The sequence below is a fragment of the Eumetopias jubatus genome, unplaced genomic scaffold (genome assembly GCF_037043125.1).
Source record: "Eumetopias jubatus isolate StellerSeaLion01/CBP00866 unplaced genomic scaffold, mEumJub1_p1.0 scaffold_9, whole genome shotgun sequence".
Classification (NCBI taxonomy): domain Eukaryota; kingdom Metazoa; phylum Chordata; class Mammalia; order Carnivora; family Otariidae; genus Eumetopias; species Eumetopias jubatus.
Window position 1 is genome coordinate 113,949,362 of NW_028274815.1, and position 20,444 is coordinate 113,969,805.

General features: G+C 48.8%; 1 protein-coding gene across 6 annotated transcripts in view; it reads left to right on the plus strand.

The window, feature by feature from the left end:
* The first annotated feature begins 4,022 nt into the window (after positions 1-4,022).
* Positions 4,023-20,444, plus strand: part of HM13 (histocompatibility minor 13) — a 39,623-nt gene continuing 23,201 nt past the window's right edge. For 3 of the 6 annotated variants that reach the window (XR_003611600.2, XM_028118570.2, XM_028118573.2), the window contains exons 1-3: positions 4,024-4,317; positions 13,896-13,994; positions 18,952-19,034. Coding sequence is in view for 4 of the 6 variants with exons in the window: in XM_028118570.2 (XP_027974371.1) it covers positions 4,135-4,317; positions 13,896-13,994; positions 18,952-19,034 (365 nt within the window). In the remaining 2 variants the exon portion in view is untranslated. Of the gene's footprint in view, positions 4,318-13,895; positions 13,995-18,951; positions 19,035-20,444 lie in introns of all 6 variants that reach the window. The other 3 variants (XR_003611599.2, XM_028118572.2, XM_028118571.2) reach the window with 2 other exon arrangements.

Sequence of the window (20,444 nt, forward strand, 5' to 3'; positions counted from 1 at the left end):
CTCTTTACCAGACATAGTGGCCCAACCCCCAGCTGTTGAGAGTGTTGACTGAAAGCCGCTCACAACGGCCACCTTCTCTGGAGCATTGCCCTTGGTCACACAGGAGCCAGCTAGCCAGGGTACCTCAGCCCTGGACTCCTACACTGTGGCCAGTGACTGACAGGTACAGGGTACAGGAGGCCTGGTCTCAGAGCAGGAACAATTCTGTGGTGTGGTCTGTGCCCCAGAGCTCTCCTTGGGGTCACAGTGAAAGGAGTCTCTGGCCAAGACCCGCTCCTCACTTAGCCTTTTATCGCCTGCATGCCCTCATACCCTTCCTCCCAAGAACACTCCCCCTCAGAATTGCTTAAACAAGAATCCTCATCTCAGGCTCTGCTTCTACTTGACCCATGAAAGTGACCAAACATTATCATGCCAACTGGTACCCTTTTGAGAGTGCAAGGGATTCTATTAATAATCAGGCCAGGGCAAAGGGCATATAGCCTAACTGTCCTCCCCAAACCAGGAGGCAGCATCACCCCAGCTGAGCGTGCTCAGAGATTATTGCTTCTTGCTGCTGCCCAGCATCCCAGAGTATACATCCAATACATCTTGTCAATCCCTTTCCCAGCGACACACACCTGGGTTTGCTCCCACTTCCTGCTACCAAGAAAAATAACAAACACTGCTGGAAATCCTTGGATATGTCCCCTCATAGACATGTGTGAGAATTTCTCTAGGATGGTGGAGCTGAAAATAATTCACATGAGCAGTTTAGGCCTCCAAAAAGATTTTCCCAAAAGAGGATTCCAGCCCTAAGGCAAGGCGGTATGGAGGCACCAAAAGTGTTTCTCCCTGTTTCTTTTTTTTTTTTTAAGATTTTATTTATTTATTTGAGAGAGAGAATAAGAGATAGAGAGCACGAGAGGGAAGAGGGTCAGAGGGAGAAGGAGACTCCCTGCTGAGCAGGGAGCCCGGTGTGGGGCTCAATCCCGGGACTCCAGGATCATGACCTGAGCCGAAGGCAGTCGCTTAACCAACTGAGCCACCCAGGCACCCTCTCCCTGTTTCTTTGATCTTAGTAAAATCCCTGGGGCACTCATGCCCGCCACACCCTGCTAGAAATATAGGGGTTCCTTGGGGTTCCCCGACATTGGAACCCGACATGGAGCTGACATTCGACTCAAGCTCTGAGGGATTGTGAGGTGAGAAAGTGAAGGTTAGGTGGAGAGAACAATATATTCGTTCATTCATATACAAAGAGTTGTTGAGCACATATATGTGAGGGCTCTATGGTCTTGGCAGATAATAAGAACAGTAAATATTTATACAGTTTTACCGCTTGCCGGCCCATTCTCTCACAATGATCAAGAACATGAGGTTACCTGGGCCCTGAGGCAGACACATACCACCCTCGAATAAGGAGCTTCTCCTACACCAGCATGTCTCAGACTAAGTGTGCGTGTGGATCAGCTGGAGATCCAGTAGCTCTGGGGTGGAGCGGAGATTCTGCGTTGCTTCCAGGCTCCCAGGTGATGCTGATGGGGCTAACCACACCTTGATTAGCAAGGTCCTGCAGTAACAATACAATCAAGCCCAAACAATCCATATTCAAATTTCCCCATTCATCTGAAAATTTTCTTTACAGCCTATTTAAAAAGGTTGTGACCCAGAATCCAATCACAGATGGTACTTTACACTTGTCTCCTTTCATCCGTAACAATCCCCATGGAGTTTTTGGGTTGTTTTTTTTCACGGCGCTGACATTTTTGAAGAGACCAGGCTAGTTGTCTTGTAGAATATTCCACGGTCTATATCTTTTCTGACTTTTTCTGATGTTCCTTCCTGAGTAGATGTGGGTCAAACATGTTTCGCAAGAAGACTGCACAGATGATGTGTCCAGCACATCACAGCACAGCCTGTCATGTTATCTCATCCCATCCCATTTTGCCACTCCATCATAAAGGAAACTTCTTCCTTTTGTAATTAGTAGGTAATCTGTGGGGTGACGCTCTCAGACTGTATGGATATCCTGTTCCTCAACCTTACAACAGTTTCAGCATCCATTCGTGATCTTTGCTTTTTATTTTCAGAAGTAATTAAACATTTAATAGTATGTGTAAGTATGGGTGAGTGTGTGTGTGAGCATATATGAGAAAAAAGTTGGAAAATCTGAAATCCATTCACAGGGACTGGATACAGGAACAAGTGAACAGGAGAATGGGGCCGCATCCTTCTCTGGAACAAATATTTGGTAATTTAACTATCCCAGGCTCTAAACAAGCTCTGTTCTTGACCTCCAGTTCAGATAGCCTCTTGGAAAGTAACCCCATATAGGAGGCTTCAGCGGATAAAGCCTCAGGGCACCCATCTGCAGACTGTCTCATCCCTGTTTTCAGACAATATCAAGACAGGTCTGCTCCAAGCCAGAAATCCAACCCTCCAGAAGCCTTGACAGGATCTTTCTGAACGTGGGTCACCCCCTTAGTTCCCTGGGTCATATTCACAATCTCCCACTCTGCAGTGTAAAGAGAGATGGCCAGATCTGCCCTAGAACACACTAAATCAAATGTTCAGCCTAGGGGGAAGCAGAAGTGTCTCCAATTTCCAATCATGTACTCTCAGATGAGGAGGCATAGAGCCATGAAGCCTGGTTGCTGGGCAAATCCTGTGGCCTGAATTACTGATGGATGAATTCATCAGGCAAACTGCCTTCATCCATCCATTCAGGTCATGTTCGGCTTATTGAAAAACACAGCCTGAAACTGTACACCATCTGCCCAGAACTAAGTTATTCTGGTCCAAACTCCTTAGCCTCCTGTGTAGCTGGAATGTTGCAAAGAGCAAAGGCTTTGGAGTCCCACAGACCTGAGTTCAAGAGTCTCCTGTTCCACTTCTGGCTGTGTCACCTGGCCTGGCTAGTTTAGCTTACCTCTATGAGGCTCAGTTTCCTCAACTGTAAAATGGAACCAATCATCTCTTACTAGTGTTATGGAAATAAAACACACACACACACACACACACACACACACACACCCCTACGCACACATGTTACTAGTTCAGTGCCTGGCACATACCAGGCAAACAATTCTTTTTTTTTTTTTAATGTAGGCTCAACAACCACCATGGAGCTCAATGCAGGGCTTGAACTCACAATCCTGAGATTGAGACCTGATGAGATCAAGAGTCAGACACTTAACCGACAGAGCCACTCAGGTGCCCCAAAACAACCCTGTTATTCAAACTCTTATAGTCTGGGGCACCCGAGCTCAGTCGGTTAAGCGAGTCGACTCTTGATTTCAGCTCAGGTCACGATCTCAGGGTTGTGAGATCGAGCGCTGCACAGAGGCCCGCCTGGGGCGCCTTGCTGGGTGTGGAGCCTGCTTAAGATTCTCACTCTCCCTCTCCCTCTGTCCCCGCCCTCTAAAAACAAATACAAACAAAACAAAAAAACTCTTGTAGTCTGAGTCCTTACCTTTGTCTGCCCTCACCATGAACCCCATGCTCCAACCCCACCTCACCACCTGTCAAGCTTGGACCAGGCTATGGGATTTTATACCGTCTGTGTCATTCATCAACTTATTGCTTCTCAGCTCTAAATCCAGTCTTTTTGCCTGCTCTGTACTAATGGAGTTGGGCCTTCTAAGTATTTCTCCTTTTCCAGATGACACAGTTAAGCTTTTTCACTACCGTGTACTAAAGGGACATTGGAGGGGAATGGATCTTCCTTTCCTGGTTTCAGGTTGGCTTACTTCCTGGGGTTCCTGGAGAGCATGCTAAGAGTTATCTCTTAGTTATCATGATGAGGACTTGTGGGGAGCAGAACAGCCTGGGATTGAGGAAGTCGGCTGGGACTGGCGCATGTGATCCTCAGGTCTCCCTCGGGATGGATGCCCAGCACAGTGGTTCAGTGTTCCCTTCCCGACCAGTCACGAGTTGCTTAGCAACTGGTCGCCCGGCCCTCCGCTACCATTAGAGGGCGCGCGGGCGGGGAGACGTGAACGCGCACGCGTGCGCGGCGCGGACCGGCAAGGGCAGCACGTCACTTCCTGTTTCTTTAAGGGAACGTGGCTTTTCCCGCAGCGCCCGTCTTCCCGTCTTGCGTCTCTGCTGCGGCGGCGGGAGCTGGAGTCGGACCCGGAGCGCAGCGTCGCCATGGACTCGGCCCTCAGCGACCCGCACAACGGCAGCGCCGAGGCAGGCGGCGCAGCCAACGGCACGACGCGGCCGCCTTCCACGCCCGAGGGCATCGCGCTGGCCTACGGCAGCCTCCTGCTCATGGCGCTACTGCCCATCTTCTTCGGCGCCCTGCGCTCGGTGCGCTGCGCCCGCGGCAAGGTAGGGTCGGAGGCAAAACCGCGCGCGCTTCCCACCTCCCACCCGTGACGTGACTGACGAGGACCCTCCTCCCGCCCGCGCTGACACCTCCTCTCCCCAGACGCTGACCCTTCCCGGCAGGGATCACCACCGCTTCCCCACCCCGAGCCCACATCCGGGAGCTGGCCTTAGGTGCTCTGGGATCTGACACCTTCTCTTATAGGGGCCGGCTTCTATCCCCACTCGGAACCTGACACATTGTTCTCTCTGTGTGTCATGCTGCAAGCACTGTCAGCCTCACATTGCGATTCGGTCAGTGTATTGTTCTGAGCCTACTGGACCCAGCCAGACCGGCCCCACCCGCTGCTCTGGCTGCTCATCCCATATGGGCCACCTCTTCCTGGGCTCCGGGTCAGCCCCCATCTGTACCTGATGGGGTGCTGGTCCTGACAACTGAATGGTACAATCCCCTGTCATTCCTCCGTTGGGAACCCTGCCTCATCCACCCTAGGGCAAATTCTAGCATCCAGACCCATTCTGAAACTGTGACACTTGTCTAACTGGAATCTGTGACCCGTAGTGTGCTCTTCTAGAACCTCCAGAACAGGCCCTTGTGCCACCTCAAAAAAATTAATCCAAGGATATAGCCCCAGTTCAGGCGCCAGTTCTTTGCTTCACTTCTCAGACCAGTTTCACTCAGCCAGTCCCTCAGAATCTGGCACCGTAGTGCCTCTCTTTTTAACCAAGCATAGACTCCTTCTTTTGCTGGTTTGCCCTCCCTGGCTGGTAGACACTCCCAGTCGTGGACCTGTCCTAGCCTGAGCCCAGGCCCTGTTGCCAACTCCTCACCCTGTTCCCACCCCAGACCCCAACCCTACCTCAAAGTAGCTTTTCTCCCTGTGCTCCCTAAGACAGGCCCTCCACCAAATTGGACTTACCTGCTGAGCAGCTGAGCTGCTGTTGGCCTCTCTTAGGAGAGCAGGCCAGACCCATTCCTGACCTTCCTCAACATATGTCCCATTGGACACCTAGGAGGAACCCCATCATCTCCCCCCACCCTCCCTCTTCTTTCCTATTAAGCCCTCTCCAGCCCCTTGGACCAGTGGTTTCTCACTTCCTGGCACCCTCTCCCCTCCTAATCTGTAGCTCCTCCCCCACCCAAACCTGAAATTGAACTTAAGCGGAAGCTTTCTTACTCAAAGAGGGCAGGTCCACAAAGCAGTTGCCACTTTTGAAACTGCTCGAGTACGGGTTTTCAAAACATTACCCAACTTGAGGTCTGCCACCTTCTTTACCCAAGATCAGAGAACTCTCTGTTGGCTCCTTCTATGGGCAGACACAAAGGGAAATAGGCAGGGCTTAGATGGCCCTATTTGCCTTTCTAGGCAGAGTTCAGGTGGCCTTCAACTTCCCTGCCATCCCTTTTTGGCAAACACTTGGTGCAGGGGAAGGTTCTGAAATAGACTAGGGCAAAGGAGGTAAAAATACCGTGGCATGAACTGGGCAGCTTGATCTGAGGGGCTCCTAAAACTGAGTAATTCTCCTTGATGTCTTCTACACAAGGATCACTAGTCTCTTAAGAAAGCATTTTACCAACAACAGAATTTCCTGAACCTCCACTGTTGACCAGGGGGGTGAGGGAGGATGCAAAAATGAGTGGGTCAGAGCCCTGTCACCAAGGACTTTAGGTGCCTGGACAGAGGAGGAATAACTAGCTATGTGATTGCAGTACAGTAGTGCTGTGGGGTTCAGGGAGAAAGTTTGAGGCACCTCAACACCTGAGGAAGGGCAGAGAGGCTTTGTGCTGGAGATGGGCTTGAGCCTTGATGCAGAGGTAGAATTTCAGCCAGAAGACATTCCAGGCAGAGGAAACCAGGTAAGCAGCGGTACAAGACAGTTTAGGAGAGGGGCGCCTGGATGGCACAGTCGGTTAAGCATCTGACTTTTGGTTTCTGCTGAGATCATCACGTGATCTCGGGATTGTGAGATCGAGCCCTGCATCCAGCTTTGCACTGAGTATGGAGTCTGTTTGGGATTCTCTCCCTCTCTGCCCCTCCCGCTCATACTCGTGCACTTTCTCTCTTTCTCAAATAAATGAATCTTAAAAAAAGAAAAAAGACAGTTTAGGAGTTGGCAGAAGGTCTGGTGTGGCAGGAACAGAGGGTATGCATAGAAGAGAGCTTTGAATCCACCGTAGCCTCTAAATACCACCCTCACCATCTCCTGCAGGTTGCATGAAATTGCAGATGGCCAGACCCACCACCAATAACCAGGATATTCTGAAATTTACAAAGCCTTCACCGTCTTTGCTTCTCCCAGTAACTGAATGTTACAGATGGAACCAGTTTTATTTTCCTGTCATACAGAGAAAGAAACAGGGTCAAAGAAATGACTGCTTACAATCCCTCTGCCAGTAAGGGGCACAACTAGGTGTTGCTAGACCTAGTCCAGGGCTGTCCTTGATACAGATGACTCTATAGACCCACACAAGTGGCATTTGGGCCTAGGGAAAAAATAAACAACTCCCTTTTTCTACCCTGAGTCATGTTTCCCTGGTCATGTGGCAAGGAGAGAGAAAAGTTAGTGTGGGGGCCCAGGAGTTTTGATTTCCCACCAGTGTTAGACCTTAAAGCCAGCTGAGAGAGGGCATGTGGGGACAGAATTCTCCCTGGAGCCAAGTTGTCCATAACAGGCAGAGCAGATTGTGAAATCATGGGGAGAAGAAGGTGAGCATCCAGGAGTGTGTTGGGAAGAAGTAGCCATGGGAGGAGCAGTCTTAGAGGGGTGCCCATCCCTGTCCGAGACCTGTGTTCCCAGAAGGGAGCAAATCCCAGCCCAAGTAATAGCTGGGGATCAGGTTACTTCAAAGGCCCTTGGCCTGTAAACTCAGAGGAGCCCCTCAGCCAGCTGGACTGGGCTTCTGCTCTATGCCAGACCCTGGGCTGGGTACCAGGGGTGCTGGGACAACGAAGGCCAGGCCCTGCCCTCCCAGAGCTCAGTGCCCCACAGAGAAACAGATGTGTGAGCAGTCAACTAAACCGAATCCTGATACACCTTCCAGAGGAGGCCGCAGCTGCCTTTGCATGGATGGGCGAAAGTTCAGGCAGAACAGGAGAGAGGGAGGCATGGCACTGCGGGGTGCACTCAGGGAGGCAGCGAGCAGTGTGATGTGAGCCCCGGGGCAGGGCCTTGGAGGCCATAACAAGATGTTCAGGCAGCCTGCAGCCTTTCTGCATGACAGAATCCTGAAGGCAACACAGTAGTTCATCTTCATAGTTACAAAATGACCGTACACTTGCACCTGTAAAAAAAAAAAAAAAAAAATCCAAGCCATGCAGAAGTATAAAGGAAAAGCCTCCTCAGTACCACTCCTTGAAGGAACCCATGTAGCTCTTTGGTTTGTAACCTTCCAGAACTTTTTCTTTGTATATATAAATGTGTGTGCCTGTGTGTATACACAAATGTAAATTTACATTTATAACAGTGGGATTTTACAGTACATACTGCTCTGCAATTTGATTTTTTTTTTCTTTAACACTGTGTCTTGGTCATTTTCCTGTCAGTACCTGCAGATCTGCCTCATTATTTTATGGCAGGGATGGTCAGTAATGCATGCCTGTGGTATAGAATTCCAAAGGTGCAGAGGGCATCATGAAAGCCTCTGTCCTACCCAGCTACCCAGTTTCCCTCCCCAGAGGCAGCCCCTTTTTCTTCGATATCCATCCAAGAAATTCGGTGCCTTTACAAATAAATAAGCATATGCTTTCTCCCTGTTTTTGTAGTATAACTGATATTTTGTTATAAATACACTTTTTTGCACCTTGCTTTTTTCACCAAATATATGTTGGAGATCAAATACATCAGTACATATGGAGCAGTCTTGTTCTTCTGTGACAACTGCATGGTGTCCTACCAGTATCCCACAGTTTGTTTAGAGCACTGGTTCTCAAAGTGTGATTGCTGGACCAGCAGCAGCAGCAATAGCCTCACCTGGGAACTTGTTAGAAATGCAGATTCTGGGGGCGCCTGGGTGGCTCAGTCGTTAGGCATCTGCCTTCGGCTCAGGTCATGATCCCAGGGTCCTGGGATCGAGCCCCACATCGGGCTCCCTGCTCCGTGGGAGGCCTGCTTCTCCCTCTCCCACTTGCCCTGCTTGTTTCCTCTCTTGCTGTGTCTCTCTCTGTCAAGTAATAAATAAAATCTTTTAAAAAAAATGCAGATTCTGGGCACCTGGGTGGCTCCGTCGTTAGTCGTCTGCCTTTGGCTCAGGTCATGATCCCAGGGTCCTGGGTTCGAGCCCCACATCGGCTTCCTTCTCAGCAGAAGGCCTGCTTCTCCCTCTCCCACTCCCCCTGCTGTGTTCCCTCTCCGCTGTGTCTCTCTCTGTCAAATAAATAAATAAAATCTTAAAAAAAAAAGAAATGCAGATTCTGAATTAGAAACTCAAGGTGGACCTGGCAGTCTGTTTTCACAAGCCCTCCTGACAATTTTTCTCTGTGCTCATGTGAGAACCTCTGATTTAGAGTCCTCCACAGGTTGTTTAGACGCGTGTCAGTCTTTTACAAACCATGCTGAAATTAATCTCCTTATATGTTTGTTACTTCACATTTGTCTACATGTGTAGGATTTTTTTTTTTTTTGAAATTGGTTTGCTGGGTCAAGGGCTATGTGCGTGTCTGATATAGATGGATCTTACCAAATTATGCACCCTAGAGGTTGTATAAGTTTATACCCCCACTAGCAGTGACCTCAATTCCTGTGTAATGGCTACGCAATAGTCCAGTCTCCAGGGCTTTCTGAGCCAGGTGTGTGATACAGTCAGGTAGGCTTCAGAAAGAGCTCCTGGCAGAGTCAGTGATGGGCGGGAGGGAGAACAGGAAGGAGGCTGGTGAGGTGGTCGCGGTGAAGATTGCAGGGGGGCACAGGATTGGAGTGGGAGGGTGAGTTCTAGAAATGCTTAGGAAACAGAGTCATGGTGAGGTAGGTGAGTGAGTGAATGTGGTGGAAAGAAGAGGAGACCCTGGGGTCTCCAGCTGGGGTGACAGAGTAACAGAATGGTCCACAAGTCCCAGATCATTTCTAGGGCATGGCCTGGAAGCAACCCTCCCAGAGCTCGGGCCGAGCCAATGACTTGAGGCCGGGCATCTGTCTTCCCTTGCGGCTTTTGCTTCCGCCCTGATAACTGAACGTCCAGAATGTCACTGGAAGCTAAATTTATTTCTGCTATTTGTGTCAGCTTCACACACACACACACACACACACACACACACACACACACACACTGATTATGTTTTGTGTTTTGGGAGCTATTGCATTTGCCTAAGAGCATCCAGTTTGAAAATCCACATTGAGGGGCACCTGGGTGGCTCAGATGGTTAAGCATCTGCCTTCCACTCAGGTCATGATCCCAGGGTGCTGGGATCGAGCCCCACATCGGGCTCCTGGCTCAGCAGGGAGCCTGCTTCTTCGTCTCCCTCTGCCTCTCCCCCTGCTCATGTTCTCTCTCTTTCTCTGTATCTCTGTGTCTCAAATGAATAAATAACATTTTTTTTAAAAATGCTTTAAAAAAAATCCACATTGAATTGGTAGAGAATCCTAACAACTTTTTGTATTTTTGTAACGACAAGAGTTAACTGTTCTGGATTTGTTTGTTTTGTCGGGGGAGGAGCAGAGCGAGAGCAAGAGAGAGAGAGAGAATCTTAAGAGGCTCCATGCCCAGTGTAGAGCCCGACATGGGGCTCCATCTCACAACCTTGAGATCATGACCTGAGCCGAAGTCAAGAGTTGGATGCTTAATCAAATGAGTCACCCAGGTGCCCCAAAGGTTAACTGTTTCATTGTCACAGCCTCCCTGAGCATCTTGTCACAACTTGCCAGCAGAAATTTCCAGGTAGGAAAGGTAGAGGTCATCTAGGAAGTAGTGGCTAAGAGTTGGGACACTGGAACCAGACTGCCTCTGTTTGAATCCTCACTCCACCACTCACCAGCTGTGTGACCTTAAGCAAGTTACTTCACCTCCCTGAACCTCAGTTTCCTCATCTGTAAAATGGAGCTCTTAAAAATAGCTGCTGCTTAGAGGATGAAATCATGTATAGCACCTAGAATAGGGCTTGGCACATAGAACGCTCTTCGTAAATGTTGTTCTTATTACTGTAACTGTCAGATTTCCAGTCTCCCATTCTGACACAACGTTGCAGCATGGATATTTACACAGTATCCACGGAGGAGACCAGAGCCCTCTGTGTAGTGGGACATGTCTCCAACCTTGGCTTGTCATCAAGTAATTTTAAGCCTTTTCCCACCTAGGACACAGGGCTAAAATAAAAGGAATATGTGGAAATGAGCCATAACACTGGTTTGTAGGTGAGTCCCATGTGCTCTGCACCTGCAGGTCCCTCTACCTCATGTTTCCCTTCCTTGTACACAGAGCAAATTCCTCAACTGAGTGTGTTTCTGGCTCCTACCCCCTACCAGCACCTGGGCTTAACCTTCAAGCCTTTGCCTAAGTGCTGTCTGCTTTCTTGTGATTCCCTAATATGTACTACTACTATTATAATAAGAGTCTAGGGCGCCTGGGTGGCTCAGTTGGTTAAGCGACTGCCTTCGGCTCAGGTCATGATCCTGGAGTCCCGGGATCGAGTCCCACATCGGGCTCCCTGCTCAGCAGGGAGTCTGCTTCTCCCTCTGACCCTCTTCTCTCTCGTGCTCTCTCTCTCTCATTCTCTCTCTCAAATAAATAAAATCTTTAAAAAAAAAAAGAGTCTAGACAGCTCGTGTGACAGCTCAAGGCACAACACTAAGTATTTCCATGCAAAAGTCATAGAATCCTGGGATGGCTGGGTGGCTTAGTTGGTTAAGCATCTGTCTTCAGCTCAGGTCATGACCTCAGGGTCTTGGGATCAAGCCCCGCATCAGGCTCCCACCTAGCAGTAAGTCTGCTGCTCCCTCACCCTCTGTCTCTCCCTCCCCCGCCCCTGCTTGTGCATGTGTACTCTCTCTCTCTCAATTAAATAAAATCTTCAAAAAAAAAAAAAAAGTCAAAGAATCCTGAAATTCATCGTACAGCTGAGGAGATGGAGGCTCTGAGAGAGAGAATAACATTCCCAGGCCCCACAGCTGGGAAGAGGCAGAGCTGGAAGTCGGGCTGGGCTTTCTGACATCAGGGCCATCTCCCGCCCATTTGGCACTCGTATTGGGTACCACAGCAGTATGTGTCTTGTTTTGTCACGGGTCACGCTATATCGTGATATTCTGCTTACGTGTCAGGGTCTTGGCCTGCCTGCCTGTGGACTCTGAGATTAACAGCTGTCTGATTTACGTTTGTGCCTCCGCTCTTGCTACACAGGACATATATTGAGTTTGTGGAGGTGCACAGAGGGGTGGAGAAGTTTTCCCCAGCTCCACAGCACACTGCTGCCCAAAGCAGACACCCAGGGCTGGGGAAGGAGGGAGAGAACCCTGCCTCTGTGTGTCAGTACTGCTCACTGCCCCACCCCTTCCTCCCAGCAGAGCTGCCCCTGGATGTTCCAGAAAGGAGGGTGTCCCTTCCAGCCACCTCAGTCAGGCATATGTTGGGGTTTGGTGAAGTGCCTCCCCACTCCCCTCTCTCTGACAATCCCAGCTCCTCATACAGTCACGGTACTTTACCATTTGCCAGGCTCTTTCACATCCCGTATCTCATTTGGTTCAAGTCTCTTGGCCCTTTTAGAGGTAAGTAAAGCCTAGAGATTGTGATCCTGTTTGACAGATGAGTAAACTGAAACTTAGCCAAGGATTTGCCTCAGTCACCCAGCAAGCCATTAATAGAGCACTGAATACCTTGATTGTACTTTACATGTATCATTTGCACATGTGTGAATTTTATCTGTAGGAAAAATTCCCTGAAGTGGAATTGCTTGGTCAATGCACTTGTGATTTTGACAAATACTGTCAGAGTGCTCTCTACAGGAAGACCAGTTTACCCTCCTGAAGGTACCAAGGGTCAGCACCTGTTTCCCCACAGCCTCACCAGCTCAGTCTGTTCTCCAGCCATTCTGATAGATGAAAACTGGAATCTCAAGTGTACTTCAACTGGAGCTTCTCTTATTAAAAAGTGAGGATGAAAAGGAAAAAGTGAGGATGAACATTTTTTCCTGTGAATAAGAGCTTTTTATGGTTCCTGCTCTGTGAACCTTCTCTGTGTTCTTGGGCATGTGCAAATTACAATTTGATGCACCTGCTGAATTGCCCTCCCCAAAAGGCTAGACCAGTTTGTACTAAAACCAACAGTGTGTGCACATCCCAGCTCCCCAGCCCAGCTCCATTTCGTGACTATTCCATGGGCTTACTGCTCTCTGCCCCCATCTCCTTCCCTTTCTGCAATTTTCCTTCCATCATTGAGCAGAAGGTCTGCCTGACCCAAAATCTGCCCTCTGCAGGCAGCCTCCCTTTTAGCATGTTTTGTCCTCTTGATTTGTAAGAGGCAGCTGTGAGCCAAAAAAATTAATGAGACTCTGCAGCTGAAGATGATCCCCTGTCCCAGGGGTGCTGGTACCTTATTCACAGGATGGACATGGTGATGGTGGAATCTCAGGCATTGTGATGAGCCTGTGGAGAGCACTTCACTTTGACTTTAGCAGAAGTCTCATCCAGGAGCTCTGGTAGCTAGGATATAAAATAGAATAGACACATAAAATGCAGGGGAAATTGCAGTGAGAGAGTAGGCTTAGCCCAGTGGGAAATCTGGGGATGCTTCATGGCAGTGACATTGGCCAGGTCCTTGACAGGATTCTGCTAGCAGAGAGGGCATGAGGAGAACATGCTGAACTTGAAAGCTTTCAACTCTATGTTTTTTAATATAAATTTAAACCAGAATTATACTACCATTGATGGATTCTCATTAGAAAGATTTCTGGCAGGAATTCTGTGAAGTTGATAAAATCCCTATGCTGTGCTGTTGCTACACTCTCAGGTTTTTCCTTGTTTAAAGTACTGAAATTATTTTGACTACATTCAGGTTTTTTCGTGTAAATATTTATCCTCTGTCATGTCTTTACCCAAAGCACATTGTCGCCAACTATAGCATCTGCCATTGTATATTTAATTGTGGCTTTTACTCTTACCAGATTCAGTTTTCCCAGATTTCTTAAGTGTAAGTTTTGTCAAGATTTGCTTCTCCTTGTAGTTGGCATCTTCCCACGTACAGTTTCATTTGCTGTCAGTTTTATCTGTTGTTGGTTTATTTCTACTCATACCTATTGGATAACAAATTCATCATGTTTACCTGGTAGCTAATCCATAAGGAGACTGGGAATAGTTCTCATGAGGCCTAGGACTACTCTATTGTCACAGTTTCCAGGGTTTTCTCTCAGTTATTACATGCCGTAACTGCCTCTGCCATCGCTCTTCTCCCCAGATTATGCCCCACGTGCACTGTCAGGGTCCAGATCACCCCAGTGGCAAAACAGTGGGGTGGAGCATCTTGCCCCAGCATGGGCAGAGGGAACCGTGTTGCCAAAGCCTGAGGTCGGGAAGTGGTGGAGGGGGAGATGAATGAGCTCTGGGCCCCAGAGGCCAGAACTGCACCCCATACTCACAGGCACCTTTCTTGTCTGCTCTAGAACGCCTCAGACATGCCCGAGACTATCACCAGCCGGGACGCCGCCCGGTTCCCCATCATCGCCAGCTGCACGCTCTTGGGGCTCTATCTCTTTTTCAAAGTAAGTCCTTTGCCACCTGTTGTGTCATTTGGTTTAAATAACTGTGTTTTGTTTTGTTTTTCCCATCACAGGAGATATGCATGTTCATTTGTAGAAAATAAACAGCAAGGGGGAAAAAAAAGTCCTAATAATTCACCTCTAGACCGACTACACAGAGATAACCACGGATGGCGTTTAGGACTCTTTCCCATAGTCATTATTTCTTTTCTCTGTGTGGCTTTTTTGGGTTTCTTTTCGTGATACCATTTTTGTTGCATTGTACTGTTTATGCTGGGAACGGGGTATAGCTTGGGTCTCCGATGCGCCTCTACCATACTAATTGCCTTTTTTTTTTTTTTTAATTTACCGAGGTTTATTTTCCCAATAAAAGTTACACAGGCTCAGTGTTGAAAACGTGGAAAACACAGAAAAGTAAAAAGGGGAAAACAGCAGTCATCCAAAACCCCACTACCAGAGACAATCACAGATTCCCTTTGGAGGTGTGTCCTTGCGCTGTTTTCCTGGTGCATGGTTTCTCCGTAGCTGTGGCCACGTGGCGTACTCAGTTTTGTAGCTGCGCTTTCACTCCCCATTAATAACATCAAAGCATTCTCTCATGTTACTGCAAACTCTTCTGAAGCTTTTCTTTTTTTTTTTTTAATATAACACGTACTATTTTCTGATTATGAAAGTAAGATATGCAGAAAACTTAGTGGGGGAAAAATACACAGAGGTAACAACCACTATTAACGTTTGGACGTGTCTCCTTTCAGGCTTTTAATAAGCATGCTTTTCACATAATCATAACCCTACCCTAGCTGTAGTGTTGTGTCTTGTTTTTGCAGTCGTGCCTCCCAAGTGCTTTTTCCCTGGTCACTGAAAAGCCCTCAAGGACGACTTTTAATTCACATGTTAAAAACACAGGTAGATGGCGAAAAAAATGTTCTCAATCTACGGGAAGGTGTAAATCAGCCATAATCTTCTCCCCAGTATAGTTTCTTGTGAATCTTACGCATAGGTCTACATTTTTGTTAAAATATAAAAACAAATATATGTATGAGATACAGGATTTTTACTGTAGAGATCTTTTTATTATCAACACAGTCACATCTACCTTATTCTTCTTAACACCTCCCTGTGGCTCTGTTTTATGGCTGTGCCCCTGAGGGATGTCTAGTGCTGGGATATCGCAGCAGTGCTGCTGTGGGCACTGGGCACGTACTTTCAAGTATTTCTGCAGTAGGAGGACCCAGTCACGTAACCTCTGCATTTGTAAGTTGAACAGATAGTACCAAATCCCCACAAAAGATGGCACCCATTTACATTTCCCCTGATAGTTAGGAGTGTGCTGGCTCCCCTATACTCTCACCAGCATTGAGTAGCATCAAAATTCCTTATCTTTACCAGTCTGTGAGTGAGTCAACAATGTAAGTTTTACATCCGTTTCCTGTCCCATCGCCCCCTCGTTGTTGGATCAGAACTACGCTTTTTTTTTCTCAGTGGTTTCACAATGCCCCCCCAGGCCAGATTCACCACAGCTCACCTCCAGCATCCCCCTCACTTTAAACAGAAAAAGTCATCTCAGTTTTTACTCTTACAAATAAGAGTGCATCAAATAACATTAGGTATTCACTGATTTTTTTCCCCTGGACCTTGGGTGAAGAGTTGAATTTATTCCATGCTTTGGTTCATAGCACACCATCATCAGTCCATGCCAGGCTCCCCCTTCACCCCTAGTGCCCGCCTCCATTTCCCACCTTCATTTCCCTCCACAAGAAGCACCTGCTCTGATGCGTTTGCTTTGTCTTCAGATGTGTGTCTCCTTATAAAACGTATGGTGTCAGTATATCTGTGTCTATTGAGAGTCCAGCTTCCATAAATAGAGTGCAGTACATCTCCCTCTGTTTGCTTTTTCTCTCCCCTGTACTTTTGAGATCTCTCTGAGGCTGTCTGTACATCTAGCCCATTGCCTCCAACTTGGCTTTTGGCAGGTATTTCTCAGGTCTCTGCTGTGCTGAGTGCCAGTGATATATACCCAGGCCCTTGCCTCAAGACCTTCTAACATTTTTAGTAGTTAGGATTCTTTCCTTCAGCTCGGTTCCCTCAGAAAGAAATTTCTGGCAGTGGAGGGTATGAGCGTTTTTCTTTAAGTCACTGGATGCTCAGCCTGTTTCCCTCTCCAGGCGGGTAAGCCCCAGCCTGCCTTGCGCCAGAGGACATAGCATAGCTCTTGCCCATGTCTCTAGAGGGTTCACACTGAGATTTTTGAGAAGCAGCTGCCTGGACAACACAGCCAACAGATTGCTCCCAAACTCCAGGCTGGCGGCTTGTTCTTAATTGGTTTGCCGAACGGCAGTATCCCTCAGCCCCTTTGCTCCTCTCCACCCCCCGGGGCGGGGGGGCATTTCTCAACATCCTAAAATTTACCTTATCCCACTTCATTTAAAACTGCTTTGAGGCAGCGTATAAATAAAAATTATACGCTGCCTCAAAGCAATCAGCAGCATAAGTAAAAGAAGTAAAGGAAGAAATTTGGGTAAGGAGAAAATTAAAATAGGATAAAATGAAGCCTTAGGTGAGGACCATACCCTGAACCCAGGCTCTACACTTGAAAGACATGTACTCTTGTCAGAGTGAGTCTAATACGGGTGTGGCTCTGAATTTCTAGCAGCTAAAGCACAAAGAAAGCCAGACTTGAGACTTGGTGCACAATTCATAGGCCACACAGCCAAGCCAACTGGTGGCTATAAGTTGTAGCCAGAGACATTTTCCCAAGGGCCCACGTGGAAGGAACACTACTGAGGGGTATACCACGTCTTCATAAAACATGGCCCACATGCCTGTGAGATAGTTCATGGGGCTCTTTCTTATGGTAGTCACGTTCTAGGTCACTGCCTTGCTCATCCATTCATTCTGCAAACACTTACTGAGTGCCTGCTGTGTACAAGGCCCAGAGTGAGAAAAACGACTGACCGTCCCTGCCCTCAAGGAGTTTCTTGTTAATTGGTGGAGATGGACACCAGTCAGTCACATCGATACATGTGAAGTTACAGTCCTGGGAAGTGCCGCAGAGGCAACGTGTGGCACCAGGAAAGCAAAGAAGAGCCCCCCTGTCAGCTAGCATGGACCTCTACTCCTGCCCCACCCGCACCTCTGACAGCAGCACCTCCATCTACCTCACTGCTCGGCCAGCCGCAAACCCCGGGAGCCGTCCTCCCTGCTCTTCCTGTCTTCCAGCCGAGGCACCATCCTCTATCTGCCAGACTCTGCACTACCCTCCTCACGGGGCTGTCTGCTTCCCCCCTCACCCTGTGGAGTCTGTCTTCCACACAGCAGCACAGGGTACTTCTCAGGCCCTCCAGTCACGTCACAGCCCTGCCCTCAGCCTCCAATACCGACCTGGCTCACACAGAGGAATCCAGTTTTTCTCATGGCACTGTAGGGTCTCCCTGCCTCTTAACCTTCCCAGCTTCATCTCCTGACACCATCCTATTACTCTCTCAGCTCTAGACTCACAGGCCCTGACTGTTCCCCACACACGTAAGCAACATACCCACTCCAGGACCTTTGCACTCACCCTTCCATCTGCCTCCGATGCTCTCCCCCTCGAATACCCTCACAGTGGCTCCGTTACTTCGTTTAGGTTCTATACCTGAATGAGGTGAGTATCTTCCCATTGGGAGGCTTTCACTGGCCATCTGTCTGAAAGAGCAGCTCTCCTCTCTTCTCTCTGTCTCCTTGCCTTGCTTTGCTTTTTATCTGAGCATCCATCACCACTTGACAATATATTGCATATCTGTTTCCTTTGAGATTCTGTCTTTCTCACTGGCACATGAACTCCATGAGGGCAGGGACTTTTATGCCTTATTCCTTGCCGTATCCTCGGTGGTTCACATGATGCCGTGCACGTAGTAGGCAGTCAGTACCTGTGAGCTAAATTAACGAGGGGTGGTTGTATCAAGGAGAGCTGCTCTGAGCTGAGGGTTGAAGAAAGAAGGGTGGCCTAGCTGAGGAGAGGAGAATGTCCCGGGCAGAAGAGCACGTGTACAGGCCACCTGTCTATGGCGGGGCTGTGGTACAGATAGGGCCCCACAGAAAGGCCAGGGTGGCCACAGCTGAGAAGGTCTGCTGAGGCCCAGGTGAGGGTGTGGGCCTGGAGCTTGTGAAAGCGGGGCATTAGGCAGGGGAGCCACGCGGGCAGACAGGCATTTAAACAGATTCTGTAACAGCCTCCTTGAGAGTGCCCAGTGCCCCTGTGCCCCATACCACAGCACATCATCCCCTCCCAGCCGGAGACCCTCAGGAAAACAAACTCAGGAAAGGATGAATGGGAGGGAGATGGCAGAGCCTTCCCCAGAGTCCAGAATTCACAGCAGTGACATGTGGCTTTGGAGTACCATGAAAGGGAATATTTCCCAGTTTTCACCTGACACACTGAGAAGCAAAAGGCAGGGCCTGCTGTCACAGCTTCCAGCCATCACCATGGGAAGAGTCCTCCAGGAGAGCGTCGTGTAGACGTTGGCACAAGGCACAAGCGACTTATAAGTAGCGTGCTTGGGGCCTTGGTGGCCACCGTAGGGGGCCCCCTAGATTTTTGGGCAGGGAGAAGGAAACGTGGAAGAGTGCATTCTGAGGTTCAGATGGCTCCCTTGGGGCGCTGCACTCAGGACTGTCCTCCCCTGTGTTTCCATGCCAGGACTCTGAGCACAGACAAAATATTGCCTGTCTCCAGATAATGGAGCCACCAGGCACAAATATACAGACTCCTTTGGTTGTGCATCTGGGGGCCTGAGGGTCCTCCCTTTTTTTCTATAGCCACAGAAGCTAGAAGGCCCCTAGCACTGTCTAGATTCTTCCTGCCACCGTTCCCAAGTTCCAGAGGGGTGAGACCAACCTCCAGAAGAGAACCGGGGATTCTGGTTTCATCATAGCCATTGGCAACCCTGATTTCCTGTTTCTTTTTTTATTTCTGCCTCAGATATTCTCCCAGGAGTACATCAACCTCTTGCTGTCCATGTATTTCTTCGTGTTGGGGATCCTGGCCCTGTCCCACACCATCAGGTCAGAAGGCATCTCTGCAACATTTGAAGCAGCTTTCTCAGGAGCCAGTACAGGGTCCTGGATGAGAACATGACCTTTGGCGTCATTCAGAGCCAGGTTTGAATCCTGGCTGTAAAATCCGAGGGCAGCTTTCCCTTGGGGTACACCGTGGATGACCTAGAATAAGAACGATAACCTCTGTGGGACACAGTTTCCTTACAAGGACTGATAAGAGTATCCAGTGGGTGTTTCCCACCACCACAGTTGTTGGGAAAGTTATTTGTGAACAGTAACATGATGTTACTTGTCACGGCACTGAGATGGGTAATACCAGCACCACTTGCCAGGTGTTGTAGCCTGCCCTGCACCAGGCGCTAAGCCCAGCTTCTCACACATGATCTTATTTCCTAATGAGAGAGAGGCAGTATAGTGAGAACTTAGGAGTGCAGCCTCTGGAATTTGATTACCTGAATTTGAATCCAGACTCTGCTACTTAATAGCCCTATGACTTTGGGCAAGTTACTTAATCTCTCTGGCCTCAATTTCCTCAGCTGAATGTGGAGGAAAATAATCGAACCTTCCTTATGGGTCATGGGAAAGCTTTTAGCCGAGTATCTGGCACTTAATGTGTCCAGTAACTGTTAACTGTCATTGTTACTATTACTTCCTGTGCTAACCTGCCAGGTAACTTTATGAGGTTAGCTTTTGCTTTTAATCCTCTGTTATCTTTGGAAACTGAAGCTCAAAGAGATTAAGAAATTTGCTAGGATCACACAATAGATAAGCAGCAGAGCCAAGATTCAAACCCAGGTCTGAGTGGCCCCAGAGCCACCTTCCCACTGCCACCCTGCTCAGACGGCCACGTGCTTGTGTCTGTTCAGTGGGGATGAAGGACCTAGGCCGGGGACCTCGGGGTGCTGCTGTTAGTGTCGTGGACAGGCCAGTTCTCCATGTGTTGTAAACATTTGGCATTCCCTAGCCCTGCTTACTAAATGGGAGTTGTGTCCCCAGTCCACCCCCTAGCTTGTGACTACAGAAGCGTCCCCAGTGTTTCCATCTGGCCCCTTGAGGTGGTACAGTGTCAGGTTGAGACCCACTGACCATGAGGTGGCCAGCAGACCAGGCAGGGTCCCAGAAGGACGGAACACAGCTTAAAGTCAGCTTTGAAGGGTGGGAAACCTGGAAGAGGCGCGAAGGAGAAAGGGAAGCTAGGAGCTAGTGAAGGCATAGTCGGGATCTTTCTGCAGTAGTCAGAGAGAAAGCTGGGGAGGAAGTGCTGGGCCTGCTCACAAGAGGCATTGAAAGCGGGGTGAGTTTGGCCTTGTTCCTGTAGGCACGCTGTCAGGACAGTGTGGTACTCAAGAGCGTGGGTTCAGGAGACAGTTGGCCCTGGGACCAAGGCCTGGCTCTGCCAGCTCTATAATTTGTGTA